Below are 17,449 nucleotides of genomic sequence, written 5' to 3' on the forward strand. Positions count from 1 at the left end.
AATAAACAATAATATTTAAAATTCTATTTGAATTTTTGCTCCTCATTTTATACAAATTAACTGATAATACAGGCAAAAATATTCTAAACAAAGTAAGTAATGAAAAAGATTATTGAGAACTCCAGTGCAGTTTACCGTGCCTTTTACTACAACGAAAGGTGTTCTGCCAATTCCATTAATCGTTTAGAGGTGTAAGTTGGTTTAATGTACTGTAGATAGTAAAATATACTTTAAAATTACATCTTTCTTAGTTCAACGTGTACGTATGGTAATGTAATTACTTTTAATATGGTATAAAAATGTTAACGATAGTACTACAAACTTTATTTAATGTCAATTATTGTAAAATCTTTTGTATAAACCTTATCATTACTCTAACAATAAATAGGGAGTAGCGTTGCTATAAAATTAACGATTAGATTAATTCTTAAATTAAATATTTGAAGTACTTACCAAAAAGTTCGTTTATCTATTTAGGATAATTTGTATGATAAATGTGCTACCAAAATAGAATACATATAAAATAATAATATATTGCCTACTAGAATTGTTAAAAACTTTAAACAATATCGAACTAAAAAGCGTAAATTAGTTTTAGGTTAAAATATTTCATTCGATACTAAAAAATTAATCAAAAATTTAAACAATCTGGTTCTAGTTAGTTTTCTTCTTCTTAATTCATTTTTGCCGTGAAGTATAAGGCTAGAGTATGGTTATTTATTGGAATGTTCTATATTTAATAAGAGTTTTAAATACAAAGTTACATTTTGAAAAGTGGGGTTCATTTACAAGATGAAAATACATAATAGTTGTAGATCCATTTTGATTTATTTCTATTACACAGTGAAAAAATGAATAATCGAAAAAAATCCTAAAATAAAAGTGGTGTCCGTCTGTCTGTCCGCGAAAAAAATCAAATTTCAGAAACTATACATCCGATTTGATCCAAACTTGGCATAGATGTTGGATATCAAAACAAAAAATTATATGACTCAAAATCTGACACCAGAGGTAAAACTTGTACAGTTTATTTACTCGTACATTGTATTCAAAAAAACAGTGGCGCCACCTATTGGTAGATCTACAACGTTTTTTTTGTAACTTTGTTACCACATTGTTTTCAAGCATGCAGTTTTTTCCTACTGATAAATATGCACCTATTAACCGGTGCTAACAAATTAATTCTAGATAAAAGGTAATTCCATGCATAGATATTTACTGGAGTTGTGTTACAATTAGCCGATATTTGTTTACACTTATAGTCAAATGAAATAAGTGCTACAATTGTGTATTATCTGAAGGTATTGTAATTCGATTCAAAGCCTTTTGTATTTGTATTATTAATTATGTTTCATTCATAATTCATGCAGGGTTGCGTAGGTCCTAGTCTCCTCAAGAAACCCAGAATGATGAAGCAAAAAGCATCGTTTGAAAATATATCCATCAATGTTAAATTCCAAATTTACATAAAACTCAAACATATGTTCAAAATAGTATAAAATCGAAGAAAAATGAAGAAGGTCGTGCAAGACGTGAATATGATGTTAAAGCTCACCTAGTGTAGCATGCCAGTACCAGCATCGAACAAGTTCTCGTGAATAATGGGTAAATACAAGTGGAGAGCAAGCTGAAGAAACCTGTTGAAACACATCGTCCGCTTTATGCCAGTACCAGTGAGGGCAGATCTAAGCCACAAGTGCACAGAACACTGAAGTCCACGGCCAGCATCGAAATAATAAAAGTGTTAAAGAAAGGGCGAGGAGACTCCAAATTAATCAAGTAGCTAGATGTCGTCTAGCTACTTGATTATACTGAAGAAAGACCAATCAAAAGTTAGAGTTCAAGATAATTATTTCAAATATTTTTAAAAAATTTAAATGCAGAATGAAAGATAACATTATTATCGAGGGCCAAAAGTCCCTTAGAATAAACAAAAAGTTTCTTTTGAATGAGATATTTGAAATTAAAAATTACACTTAATTTTCTCTTCTTTTTCACCCCTGTAACTCACTAAACTAAACATTATAGAAGTTTTCAGGGACTTTAGGTCCTCGATAATAATGTAATCTTTCATTCTGCGTTTAAATTTTTCAAAAATACTTATTAGTTTTCTCAGGATTCGAAAAAAAGCATTGGCCCGAAATTTTGCGCTTACGATCTTAATAAATCTCTTATAAATGGCACACAACATCATAGCGAGAACTTCATGAAAACTTTTATCATCATCAGTTGATTTACATTTGCATCAATCAAAATTTCGCGAACGTTACAATAAGCCAAATCAATCATAAGCAATCTCACGTCTTTGGAGAATAAAACAATTAAAGACCTAAATGTTGATGAAGACGTCCAAGCTAGTTCTACTGAACAACAAATTACGAGAAACAGAAGCTCTACCACGGCGACTATGCAGCTTTCTCAAAATTCATAAGGAAAATATTCGTAAAGAATATTGAATGTTAGATCGATTGTCAATGCAATTGGCTCCCCAAGATAATGGTGACGCAGAGTATAACTATCATTAATAAGCCTTACAACTAACAGATTAAATGAAAGCCATTATGTTGGTTCCGTTATCGGGATGACCCTTTTGTAATTAGGAGCCATGAGGAAGGTGAACTAACTTAAAAATTTGTTAAATTCCCTAAACACTCAGATGTAGGTCACCATGGAAATAGAGACAAACAGATTGCATTTTTAGATGCTTTGGTAGAATAAAAATCCAACGAAAAACACACAGAGATTATACCGAAAATCAAAAAACAAGAATTGTTATTTGAACAACACCTTGAATCATCATCCTAAACAAAAGATATGACGTAATAAAAACAACGGATCGTGCTACCCGAATATGTGAATCTGAATATTTGGCAGAAGAATTAAAATATCTAGAAAAAGCGTTAGGAAAGAACGCAAATCTTAGCAAAGCAAGCAAAACATAACGCCACTCTACCTTTAAACCAGCGAACATGATACAAGAAAGTCTAAGATTAGTTAAAGATCCAAGAGAACTGTTGTCAAGCCCACGAATTTACCGTGTTCCGGGTATAGTATAGGATAGTTGTGGTTCAGTGTATATTGGAGCAACAAAACGTACTGTAAATAGTTGTTTCACTGAAAACAAGAGGAACTGTCTTGGTTACTCCCAAAAATAAGGCGTTGCAAAACATACCATCAGACAAGAGGACCACCAAATTGTATTAAAAAAGCACAGTTGCATAGTAAAACATCTCACTGTTATTCACGATTATTAAAGAGGCTATGGAAAAGAATATTTGCATCTAAACTGGATGTGGCCCTCAATACTACGAAATACAAAACCTCTCCCTCTTCCAGGCGCACCGAAAATTCCAATCGTCAATTAGTGATACGAGCAACATGAGGCAAGTATACGTCCGCTCATGCATCGCCTTTTATAATTAAAGAATTCCAGACCATAGCTTATAAACTCCGAATATAATGTACCATTGTGAAACAAATTTCGAAGAGAGTTTACCGACGGAGCGAAAGTTACCGATCAGTTTCTACTTTGCTGAGTGATAAATTTGTAACCGTGCTAAAATGTGTGCACTAATGTGATAAATACGCAGAATAACAGAAGAATTTTCGATCACAATTTTCTCGCTGCGTAACTTAGAAATAAATAGCAATGGACCTACAACTTTTGTTTTTTTTGTCTCCTAATGAAAACTATACTACATTCCCAAAATGTACACATAACTTCTTACTTTATCTCACTGTATTTTATTTTTATTTTAACAGTACTTAGTTATGCTATTATCATATCAAAATCGAACTACCCAATTTCGGTTTTGCTTTTTTTTTAATTGTTCGTAAGCATTTGTAACTATCAACTTTAATATTATTTGTTCAATTATTTGAAGATTTTCCTTTGTTTTTTTGTTGTTATTTTTTTTATTATCATAAGAGTTTGAATAAGAATACTTAGGATCGTTTTGATAAAATATAAAATCAAATATTGGTTGAGTTTACCGAAAGTACAAGCTGAATATAGCCGCAAATGTCAAACATGAAACAAAATATTTCGGTTTGGCAGTGTTGGGATGTTTTTATAATGCATATGTTGTATGTTTCAAATATAAAGAAAGTCCATTTTGATTATACTATTTTATGAATTCTGCAATTTGTAGTTTATATGAAACAATAACGAGTAAATATTTGTCTCTTTCGAGATTAATTGCAAACATCTGTTGCAATCTGGCAACTGCTGATTTGACGATTGCCAAATATATCCCCTAATCTATCAAAGGGCAATTGCCAAAAAAATTTCTGATAATTAACTGCTATTAATGTCAGAAGAAACAAATATTTACTCATTCTTGTTTTATATAAATCAAAAATTGCAGAATTCATAACATAATATAATCAAAATATACTTTTCTAAAGTATTATCTCTTTATATTTGAAGCATACAACATAAACATTATAAAAACATGCCAACACTAATAAACCGAAATTTTTTGTTCCATATTTGACATTTGCGGCTATAATCAGCTTGTACTTTCGGTAAACTCAACCCAAATATTAATACTGAAATGTGAAAATAATGGGGGACAATCTATTAATTGTATTTTAAGGTCCCTTTTTCTAAACAACGTCAGTTACAATACTATAAAGAGTCTACAAATAACATGTAAACACTATGTTAGTGATAAAAGTGGTGCTGCCAATAAAATGTGTTTTGTTCTTATTACTCTGATACATTTAGCACGTCATTTGTTCGTTCCACCAATGTACAAATCATTTTCTCCAACGGTTCGCCATTTATTTCGTGGAAAACTATATCTATGACAGTTTGAGTCATGTTTTGAAAAAAAAAAATATTTTTTATTTTTTCTCAACGCGAAAACAATTAACGATTAGATCAGGGCGGATCTGTCATTCGGGCATTCGGATTTTTGCAGAAATAGTTCTCTTATTCTCCCTCCCAAATAGATCGGGAATTTTAAGAAAAAAATTAAAATATTTAAAAATTACTAAAAACAACTACTTTCATTGCTTATAACTTTTAAACTTTTTCATTTTGAAGGAAAGTCGTAATGAAATAAAATATCATGTTTAAACAAGGGTACCAATTTTACGTAAAAATGATGTTTACGTCATATTTTCTAATAAAAATTACTAAAAAGTTTCATCAGAAAAAGTTTAGACTCAATTTGATCATTAGGAATGACGTGGCGCCCTCTATGACAAAACGTAAAATTGTAAATAAAATACTATTTCTTGTCTAAGATTATGCCTCTGTGCCAATTTTGATAGCAATTTATAAATATACAGGGAAACTATTAGCAAAAAACGAAAAACACAAATTAATTTACACCCCTGTATCTTTTTTCTCAGCAACATTTTATTAAGGCATATTTGGCCCAATAGCCATATTTTGGTCCAAATAACCTGTCCTTAGTCTATGTCCCAATAGTTATGACTCACCCTGTATAAGAATTTGTGTATAAAAAAGTGGCTTTTATGAATTTGAGAAAAAAACTAGCTATAATTTAGTTGTTATTTCAAGTACAGTATATCAACTCTATCAGGCAATATTTTAAATATAAGATGAATGTTTTATAAAAATATGAATCTATGATCTTAGAATGATACTTATAGCAGTCAACAAAAAGAGAACGAGTAGACTAGAAAAAGCTCATAATAACCAGAAAACTTGTAAGAATGCAATTTTTACTGGGATTAAAATGATTTAGGAGTTATTCTTTTAATATATGCATAATAATACACTAAAGGCTTATTCGACTGTTAATTTTTCCATAAATTATTTTTAATCCATGAGTTAAGTACCTTTTAACAAGTTTATATAATTTGCTTATATTTTAGAATATTCATATTAACATTTGACATACCTAAAGCATCTCTATGATACATTTTAGTAGTTAACAAATAAGTGGCCCCTCAGATTTATATGGAACATTAGCAACAATAGATAATCTGGACTAACTAATAACTTTGGAATTTCATAACACAAATTTGAAGTTTATACAATATCGCAGCTGAAATCATTGACAATACATTATAAGAGTTAAGAGGACCAACCATGTAGACATTATAACGTGTCCAAATGCTGATTGCTTTATTTTCTCTAATTTTTGTTTATTTTATTAAATTTTAAAAAAACCTTCAGTGTATAAATTTAATTTTGGTAAAAAGTTCTCAAGAAATAGTTTTTTCCTTCAAAATAATAACATTTTTGGGCATCCTGTTGGTAGCTTTATAAGTTATTGCATCTATGACATGAAGCAATAAGTATTTTATCAAGGTGTGTGATATACTTTTGCCAAATGTGATCTGGAATTTAAGTTTCGTATAGTGATCTATCGTTATGACAGAGTACATCTACGCTCACTCCTGCATCACCATTGATTACTTTTTTCTGCAGTTGTACACAAAACGCCAGGAAAACATAAAATTAAAGACCTCTGCCTAAAAACTCAGAGGTTTATAACTAAACTATTTTCAGTACTAAATGTTTGGGTAATATTAGCATATTAGTATGAATTTAAAAATCGTACTAGTATTATTCTTCAAACTGTCCATAATTTCAGCTACATATTTGTATAAATGGGCCTAAATTAAAAAAAAATAATAATAAAAGAAAAATAAATTATGAATATCATACATTTTTTGCAATTAAAAGAATAATCCTTGAGAATATTAAAAAATTATATACAGAATCCTTATAAAGTTCTGCAATTCGAATACATATCTACCACAAAACAATCAGTCATATTCCAGATTTATCTGTAGGTCGAAAAATAAATATATGTGTTAAAAATAAAAGCTATAATACATAACCCAAGAAACGTTCTAATATTAAAAGTTGTACAAAATCGTCCTGATTATAAGATAAACATTTCATCCTTCATCACTCACAAAAATATGGTTACTAAAACTTCAAGTATGTTCAATGTGAACACTCTCTAAAGCTATGACATACCCGTAGAGGTAGTAGAAAAAGCTGAGTAAGTAGAAGGCTAGCTTGACCCATCCCTCCCTTTGGCACCTCGTAAGTACATCTGCATTCATGATGCTTGTAGGATCATATATTCCATAACCTGACATGACAGGACGTGTACGATACCTATTGAAATGGTAGGCGATCAAAGGTATATTTAGACAAAGCGAAAACCATTCTCCTGATGCGGCAAACAAGATGTTGAAGAGTAGATGGAGCAGGTACTCTGGCAACACAAGCTGAAAAATAAAACACAAAATTATGTTATTATGTTGTAGGTTATTGTGAAATCAAAAATATAACCTATACTTATATTGTTGTTCATTGTGGGTGAGATACATGGATCCAGTATTAGAAGATTTAATAAAATCAAAGGGTTTGATGTTTAATGTTTATAATCTTAGTGTGAGAATATAATATTTGAGGCAGAATCAACCATTTTAATTTTTGTAATGATAGAGACTTTTTTAAGAGGTTTAGATTAAGTAAACCAACAGTGAACTATATTCTGAGGATATATTGTAAATAGTTGTTAATAAAAGATTATAAAAGTAGGTATTCTACCTCTTTTTCTTCACTTAGTTTATGAGTTCAATGTTTTCATAATCTTGATAATCAAAAAAAGTTTAAATGGAGATAATAGAAATGGGTTGTTACTTGGAGATTCTGATTATACAATGAAGTCATTTTTAAACCAGATTAAAACCAGATATGTTACATAACTTTTTATGTATGGAAGAGAAGGTTTTAGACACTATTTTATCCAATTGAAGTAGCTGTAAAGTTAAACATATTCAACTGTTTTAATCTACAGCAATATTCTATATCCTAGCAACAGATCAAAATGAAGACATTATTGAACTTTCTGAAGTTGAAGATGTTTAAGCTAACCTTATATAATATTTTAGTGTTATGGAGAAACCCCAGAAGATCATTAATATACATGCATCATTTTTTATTTGTTTTTAAATTTTTCTTTACATAATTTAATTTATTCCTGCCACCACAAATTGTATAATCAAAAGAAATAATAAAACATTAGTGTGATTTCTTTGACACTTAATTAAATATTGATGTGTTCCGAAATAAATTTTACATTTATCTTACAGATAAGTATATATAAATGTACATCCTCCAGATCTGTCACATAGGACAATATTTATCTGGAGTTGCAAAGACTGGTCCTTTTATGCAAGAAGATCTAAAATTATGCTGGTTTTTATATGTAGATTGATTTCGTAAGACAAGTTGACACAAAAGTCCAGTGATTCTCTAAAAGTGACATATGTTATGAAAGTTGTACAACAGACTAAAATATCATTTTGGTTATGTCCTAGTTAAATAGGAGGTGGTCAGAAAAAATTGAGTGGAGTGACTGTAGAAGGCAATTGATTGGATCCCCTGTCACCTGGTGCTGGGCAAAATCACTAGTTGATCTATAAAGACATTATTATTGAACTATTAGTCCATTACTTTCGTGATCTCCATCATTTGTCATGCTTTAATTTCTACACTACGAATTTGCTAAAATTACATATCAAAATTGTATTTTTGCAAAATAACTATTGAATTTGGTAAAAACAAGTCTTTAACCATTTCATAGTATTTTGAACCTGAATAATGTCAGTCTCAGTATACTCAAACTTCCAAGAAATCCACTCAACTTTTAATATTGGAGGGCACAATATTGTTAAATCCCATATCACAAAAAATTAAACAAAAATTGAAGTTGTTTTATGAGATCTTGAAAAGAATGTGAAGCAGAAACAGAACTAACACATGAAGACATAATATATTAAGTTGTCATCAAATATGTTTGTTAACTGCTCAATTTGTAAATTTCTTTTTCTTAATTTGGTTTTGAAACTATTCTGTTGTGGCAATATTATATATGAATCAATTTATACTAATCCCTTTTTTATTTTAATGCTTTTTTTCTTTTTGGATCAACCTAATAAATGTCTGGCTTAAAATTGTATACCTTTATTTTGTTTTTCTACATTTATAAATATCCATTAAATGAACCATTTACATAAAACGAAGGTAATTATTTGTACCTAGGATTATTCATAAAATCATTTTCTAGGTTTATAAATTATACTATAGAATATACTAAACACAATGTGTCCCTTAAGTTGTATGCCTATAAAAACTAAGCTATTAGTTAATGCAATAAGAACATACATTTACAATAATTCTTTACTATATGAATACTTACCGGGTTTAGACTATTACATTGATCAATAGGATTTTTGTAATCAGTTTTTAATTCATCAAATGCTATTACGTGAAATAGCGAGAAAAATATCAAAAAGGCGTCGACTATTAAAGCAATTATATAAGAAAATGCTGGAAAATTGAATGCCATTATTCCAATTTAATTTTAACAATGTAAATTAAAAATGACAATTTTTAATAACTCAACAACCGGAGGTTAGAGTTCAGTTTTGACAGTGACAAATGACAAAAATGACAAACTGCAAATACACGTTCATGTGATAAGCCTACCAATTCCCAAATTACTTGGTCTGACGTAATATAATTGTTAATTCAGTTTTTAGGAATAAAATGAGAATACTGATATAATTTTAATATATGATAGGACAAAAACAGTTTGCCAAAATACAAAGAAAAGTTTTGAAATATGCAAGAAACGATATTTAATTTATATACATTATTTTTATTGAAGAAATTTCAATAAACGATATTTAATGCAAGAAACGATATTTAATTTATATACATTATTTTTATTGAAGGCTTAAGAAAATGAAACGTCCGATTTTATATATATTGAAACAGATTTATTATGTAGTGGAAATTACAAACAATTTTTCTGGACAAAAGTAATCTTCACTAAATTTTTGTTGATACAAAATTAAATTTTTTAAATTGCTGTTTTTGGAAAGTAGCTAAAAAATATCAAATCCAGGTGTTAAAAAGTCACACAAATGCTCATCTCTAATTTTGGATTCTATATTCTATCAAGGTTAGTAGATGTTAAGTAGGTTGTCTCGTAACTATGTTGGCGAAGCGAGGGGAAGGCAGAATGCTTACGTCACTCATACGACAAAGTCAAATTTGACAGTTGATGGACAGTTGTCTGCACGTCTGAGTTTAAGTTCACGTTTGTTGTCTCTATTCTACAGTATTAGTTCGTTTATTTGTTTAGTTATTGTTTAGTTTTTATTTTTAAGTATAGGTATAAGGACAATATTATTTATAGAGACTTATTATTTAGTTATTTGTGTACATAAACACTTGTGAAGTGTGTTTTCGTAGCCGTGATATCAAGGTTTGTCATAACAATTATATGTAGTTTTGTACGTTATAATAATGATATATTTTTTAGATGAGATAAGTATATATAGCTTGAAGATTTGTGCTTGAAGGACTAATCATTTTTTGTATTTTAATCTAATAATAAATTATTTATATTACCTATTGGTTTTTTTTTCCTACCACTAGATATGATAAAAATGCTGCAAATTCCAGGAAAAGCATAATAAGTAACTTCCTACATATTTAGTATTTTTGCTTCTGAACTTTTTCTACTGTTTTTTTTTTGGGTTTTTGTGCGAAATAAACTGTTATCTCCATTTAAAACACACAATATTATTACTATAATCAATTCTATTTTTTGTCATCAGACTATTGATTTTAGAAAAAAAAATTGATATAATTACTAATATAAGAACCACTTAACATCCCTATACCCAAGAAAATCCTAAAATATATTGCAAAACCTAAGTTTTTGAACCTTATATTAGCATTGAAGCTTATGGCAATTTTAAAAGTGTCGTATGGGTGACGTATTCCCGCCTTTAAAAAGCGAGCATTTGATTGGTCTATAGTTACGAGACAACCTACTTAAATATCTACTAACCTTGATATTCTATGACCTAGCTATACCTAACGTTCGTAGTTCTCTGACCTAACACAAATTCATCTGTCAAATGTCAATTGAATTTAGAGAGAGGTTAAAAGTTTGTTTATGTAAACTATAATTCTTGTGTGTACTAATTATTATTTATAAAATATTTGGTAAATTTTAAATGATTATTTTATAATTGAGGTACTAAAAATAACAAAATGCATCGGCGCGGTGGTAAAAGAATCCGGATGGACGATCCTCCTCCTGAATATGAAAATCCTATGATGACTCCTCACTTGGAGCAGGATAATTATGGAGGGAATTATATGCAACAAAATCTTTATGGCGATAATAGTTACGCTGATCAATCTGCAGATTTTGAATCACCCCCAACACCTGGTATGCGAAGAGTTACTAGGTCTAAAGCTAGAGGTTTAAACAATCCTCCACCAGCTCCTGTCATATCTCCATCTTATTCACCACCTAGTTCGGGCACAAGAGGAAGAGGTAGAGGTAAGAAATAAGATTTTAAATTTTATTTGAACCAGAAGTAGGAAGGATTATATTTGATAATTGTTTGCAATAATGGATGATATAGGATTAAATCTGTAATTAATATTTTGGTTGTAATTTGGGAAGTTATAGGGCAGTTTATTTGATATCTCAGTTAACAATTAAGTACTAATTACCTTACTTTATTTTGTATACGATTTACAGACATGGTTGATTGGGAGGAAACATAAATGTCAATTTTATACAATATTTCTGGTGCTGCAACTCCGCCATGTTAAATATAAAAAGACAAGGCAAGAAATTGGGGCTAATTCCCATTAAATAAAGTAAATAATCCTTCATATTGGTGGCACAGAATGTAAATACTTGTATACAAGTATGCTGTGCTGAAAGGTTTAAGCAAAAACTTACCAAACTTTTAACAAGAAATCTCCAGAAAACTTAGCTAAATAATAATAAATACATGGATCACTATATACTTACTGTTACCTAAATGTCAGCAAAGTTTAATTCGAAAATAAATAAAACAAATATACCTACCTAAGTACTAATACAAACACTTAAAATAAAAATGTATCAGTTGTACTAAAAAGTTTTTGAGATTTAGTAGATAGATAGAATGTATTTGTCTAGAACTAGAAATTTATACAATGTATACAACATTATATGTCTTGTCCCTCGGATTCCTTTATATTGGAAAATTGGCCTGTAGTAAGAGATTCATTGATTAAATGTGACAAGGGTTCACATATGTGACTGGCAACATATCTTATAACCTTACCATTGATTTCATCTAAACCTTCAGCATGTTTAGATGTGGTCTTACTTATAAGTGATAGTACTTCTGCAGGTGTAGTTGGAGAAAGAAAGAAAGTCTTGGAAAATTGATCAATTTTTATGAGATAATTTGGAGTTGAGTTATTATTATTTTTATTAATGAAATAGTTATTTATCAGGTTGGCTTTATCTTTACTTTTTATATTTTCGTTGTCATTTATTTTAATTGTATTTGCTAATCTTGATTTATTTCTATTTTGATTATTATTGATAATTTTCCAACTTTCTTCTATCGTGTTGTTGCTATTTTCAATATGTCCATTATTTATTTGTTTTAAATACTGTTATTTGATTTGTTGATATTGCTTTTTAAAAGTATTATATCATTCTGCACAGCACATTATACATTTCTTTGATGTGCTTAGGAAACTTATTTTTGCTATACAATTTGGCTGGTTTTGTATTTTAGGAAAAATTGTGTTATAATGATATAAAAATGTTCCATAAAATGCTGATATTTTATCGTTGAAAGTGATAGCCAAATAAGTTTCATGCCCGGTTTATCTAGATAATACACTTCGGAAAACATCCATATTAGATTCCATAAAATTACGGGTTTGAAAGGAATGATTACAGTTATGCATTAATGGGACAATGAAAGAGGCTATTTGATATGTAGTATTATAAGATTTGCAAACATGTCTTGGTATTAGCAATTCTAAATTTAAATTCTAAATTTTGAAAAAAGGACAGTTACCAAAATGATATTGTTTTATTTTGAAACTAACCTACATTAAATTATAAGTAAGATTATTTAACAAAAATGCATAAAGAAGAAAGTTTATTACTTGTTACAAACAAATAGTCAAACCGAAAGCAATTCACATTAATAGGTTTAGAGCCTTAAACGAATAATCCTACTTCTGCCACAAACGTAACACTAGGTAACTTTTGTATACAATATTTATTTACAACTTTTATTTATTTGTACAACAACAATTGCTTTTTAAATTTTGTTTACAGACTAACTGTCTTAAGAGCAAAAACCAGCTTTTATAATTATATATAAAACGTTGAGATGTTTCTACTGAGATTTCAAGATAAACTGGTCAGAATGATCCAAGTTTGTTGATATATACCAGCTGCAGCTTGACAGTCTTGCATTATAATATTGTCTTTTTACCCTTAGGTAGACCACCAGGTAGAAAAAATACTGTAGGGGAAATCATACATAGCAGAGATGATGATGACTCATTATATCATACAATCAAAAATAGCAAAAATTCCTTGGCTCATATTGTTGATGACTGGATAGAGAGCTATAAACTTAATAGAGAAGCTGCACTGATCTCTCTTATGCAGTTCTTCATAAATGCATCTGGTTGTAAGGGTCGTATTACTCAACAGATGCAAGCCTCCATGGAGCATGCTGCAATCATCAGAAAAATGACTGAGGAATTCGATGAAGAAAGTGGTGAATATCCTTTGATTATGGCGGGACACACTTGGAAAAAGTTTAGACAAAATTTTTGCGATTTTGTACAAACGTTAGTGAAACAATGTCAATATACTATTATATATGATCAGTTTTTAATGGATAACGTTATCTCTTTACTTACTGGATTGTCAGATTCTCAGGTAAGAAAATCATTTAATTTTGGGAGATTGTAATAAGAACATATAATATTTATATTTTTATAATGAATTTAGTATTTTCTTTGTCAATCATGTATATTCTACAATTATACAGTTTCAAGAATATCAAAAATGTGTCAATTTTAACTAAAATTACAGTTTTTAATGCAATTATTCAACCTCACTTCAATGTTTGCTCTTCAGTTATTTTTCTGTTCAATTTAAATCAATCAGCCCAGTTGAAAAAATTACAAAATCATGGAATAAGAATCATTCTTGGTGGATGCAGATATACACCTATAGCAACAATGCTTAGCATCCTGCAGTAGCTGTTAGTTCAACAAAGGGTCCTTTGCCTTACAGTGTGTTTACTTATATAATTTTTAATAGTTTGGCTCCCGCTTACTTTTGTGACTTTATTACGTAGAATTGTGATATTCACAATATCCTACTTGAGGAAATTGTAATTTACACATTGTGAAAAAAGGACAGCTTCAAGAAACTCTTTGTTGTTTAAGGGTTTTGATCTTTTTAATAAGCTTCCTCAAACAGTTAAAAGTTGTTCATCTGTACAAATGTTTAAAAGCATATTAGTGGACCATATTAAAAGCATCAATAGTTAGGTAGTTGTTTTTTTACTCATGTTTTTATGAATATTGTTTTGTATGTTTTATACTTTTAATATGATAGGTACTATATTTGTGCAATTGTTATTTTTATCTTATTATGTATTAATGTCATAAATTGATTATTTTTGTGTATATTAGGACTTTCCCTATTTTTAAATAAATGAACTTCATTATAAAGTTATAAAAATTTGGCAGTCTTATTATATGAGGCATAAACAAACCATTCTTTATTACCCATTCACTACTATTATATTTATTTTTCTTCAGGAACCTTTATATAATACAGTAGACTCCCTCTATAACGAGAACTGAAATGGCAGACTAATTACCTCGTTATAAGACGATCTCGTTATATCAGACAACAATAATAATGTGCATACATATGAATATGTAGTTTTCTAAAACATTAGCTTCCTATAGTCATGCCATTCGGAGCAATATAAGATGCTAATAAATATTGTTTGAACCGTTTTTGAAAAAAAGTTGTTTACTCTCATTGTCAATGAAATACATTAAAAAAAAGGGTTGTTTACTTTTATTGTCAATGATATACGTTAAAATAAAAAATCTGTGCTTAAATTTTTTTCCAACTAGATAATGTATAAAGGATAACATAAACTATTGCTTCTGCAATTGGAAGAAGTCTGTAATTTTTGACTGTTTTAAATTGACCAGTATCATTCTATTATTTTCTAAAGATGTGAAACAGTTGTATTTGTTGTAAAGAAGTTTATTGCGGCAGTTAAATTTATTGAGAGGCTGTTTAAAAAGGTATTTATTTATGGCCACAGCCAGGCCAAAAACGTAAAAAAAACACGTTTTTCGATCTTATTTTCTCTCGTTATAACCAAATTTGCCTCGTTATAGGGGGTTATAGTTAAATAAAAATTTCACGGGACATCTAATGTACCTCGTTATAAGCGAAAACTCGTAATAACCGTGTTCGTTATAGAGGGAGTATACTGTATTATATTGCCTTGTAAATCACAAAGTACTGACCATGTCACTACGCATTTTGTGCTACAGAATAAGTATGTCCTTTTTTGTCCTTACTTTACAAACTTGTCTTATACTTTGTTTATCAATCACATCTCTAGATTAATTTAATTTTGTTACTAACATTATTTCTTTACATTTAGATAACCATATAACCATTCTGACTTTTTTTCTCATTGATGCTTTGTCATTTTTTGAATTATTTCATTTTCCCCAAGAGTCCTTTTGCTTTTAACTTTCTCATTGTCACTTCAACTTTCCCTATTCTTATTTTGTGTGTTTTGCTTTATTTCTTCTTTATCTATTTTATAGCTTCTCTGCTATACCTGTTATGTTATATTTTTCTCGGTGTTCACTGTATCTCAAAAACTACTTGATCAATCCTCAAATTTTGCACACTTCTTTTATAGATAAATTAATAGGTCGCAACGTCGAGATATTGTCCATTTTGTTGTTATAATTAATTTTACAACATCAAATTATTCAAATTTAAGAAAAAATTTTAAAAAATCCAAAATTTTTGTCATTTTTTACTTCTACAATTTGAAAAAAGATAAAATGAAAAATATCCCGACGTTGCGGCCTAGGGAAAGTCATAAACTAACGAAACCTTTTTGGTGTTTTGTTAACAGATGATCCAGTTATAAGTTATAATGACCACTGCAAAGAAACTTTTTTTTCATCTTGGAAAATTAGCTCATTTTCTTAATTTTTAATATTTTGGTAACAAAATTTTAGATAATACTCTTGAAACCTTGTACTATAATGTACTAATGTTATGTACTATAATGTACTAAAATAAATTTATATTACACAATTAAAAAAAAACAAAATCTTAAAAATATGTTTAAGATATTGAAAATAAATCCTACCCCCCTTAATCAATAGTAACAGCTTGTTTTTAATGTTTATTTTAAAGTTTCAATTAAGATAATTAGGTATATAACTTTTATAGGTTAGAGCATTTAGACATACTGCAACTCTAGGTGCTATGAAACTAATGACAGCTCTAGTCGATGTGGCGCTGACAGTCTCTGTAAATTTAGATAACACTCAACGACAATATGAAGCCGAAAGACAAAAGACAAGAGAGAAACGTGCTAGTGACCGATTGGAAGCTTTACTGGCTAAAAGACAGGAATTAGAAGAAAATATGGACGAAATAAAGAATATGTTGACTTACATGTTCAAATCTGTTTTCGTACATAGATATAGGGACACATTACCAGAAATTAGAGCCATTGCTATGACAGAGATTGGAGTTTGGATGCATAAATTTCATGCTAACTTTTTGGATGACTCTTATCTAAAGTATATTGGTTGGACTTTGCACGATAAGGTAATATTATTATTATTATATTTGTAATTGTTTCCATGTGAATTCGTTACTTTAATAGTAGGAATAAAATATATATGTTAAAATGGACCTTAATTGAGAACATATTTTATTTAAAACTATTTGTAGGTCGGTGAAGTACGTTTAAGATGTCTGCAAGCATTGCAACCTTTATATGCAAGCGAAGAACTAAAAGGAAAGCTGGAACTTTTCACAAACAAATTTAAAGATCGTATCGTTGCTATGACTCTTGACAAAGAATATGAAGTTGCAGTTCAAGCTGTCAAATTAGTTATTTCCATTTTGAAACACCACCATGAAATATTGACTGATAAAGATTGTGAACACGTCTATGAATTGGTAAGATTTGCTTTAATATACTATTTATGTTTAACTTGTCATATCTATTAGAATAAATGTCATATGTTTTCTTTAACAAATCGTAAATTGTAACCTTTTGAAAACATTGTTAACTTTATTAGTTATTGTTAGAAAAGTTATTATTTTCTTTTTGATTCTTTAATTTCCCAGATGGATGCTGTCGTTTTTTACTTGTTGCTGGTCGAGAGTACTTGTTTGTGATCAGAACCCAATAATAGTGAGTAAATATAAGTTGTAGCCAAGAGAACTATCATTTCTATGATGCTAAACCTACTGTGCACCTGTATTATCTTGCCCCTAATCAATATTTCAGTTGTGTAAATCAT

The 17,449-nt window shown here is 29.3% G+C and overlaps 2 protein-coding genes across 2 annotated transcripts in view; one reads left to right on the forward strand and one right to left on the reverse strand.

The window, feature by feature from the left end:
* cni (protein cornichon) overlaps positions 1–9,431 on the reverse strand; it is a 26,597-nt gene extending 17,166 nt beyond the window's left edge. The window contains exons 1-2 of the mRNA XM_072541202.1: positions 9,204–9,431; positions 6,968–7,224 (exon numbers count right to left, since the gene is read on the reverse strand). Of these exons, the coding sequence (XP_072397303.1) occupies positions 6,968–7,224; positions 9,204–9,353 (407 nt within the window). The 5' untranslated portion in view covers positions 9,354–9,431. The remainder of the gene's footprint in view (positions 1–6,967; positions 7,225–9,203) is intronic.
* A 1,501-nt stretch (positions 9,432–10,932) lies between these two features.
* SA1 (stromal antigen) overlaps positions 10,933–17,449 on the forward strand; it is a 31,492-nt gene continuing 24,975 nt past the window's right edge. Inside the window, exons 1-4 of the mRNA XM_072541206.1 lie at positions 10,933–11,369; positions 13,336–13,784; positions 16,362–16,745; positions 16,872–17,102. Of these exons, the coding sequence (XP_072397307.1) occupies positions 11,075–11,369; positions 13,336–13,784; positions 16,362–16,745; positions 16,872–17,102 (1,359 nt within the window). The 5' untranslated portion in view covers positions 10,933–11,074. The remainder of the gene's footprint in view (positions 11,370–13,335; positions 13,785–16,361; positions 16,746–16,871; positions 17,103–17,449) is intronic.

Source organism: Diabrotica undecimpunctata, chromosome 8 (assembly GCF_040954645.1).
Source record: "Diabrotica undecimpunctata isolate CICGRU chromosome 8, icDiaUnde3, whole genome shotgun sequence".
Classification (NCBI taxonomy): Eukaryota; Metazoa; Arthropoda; class Insecta; order Coleoptera; family Chrysomelidae; genus Diabrotica; species Diabrotica undecimpunctata.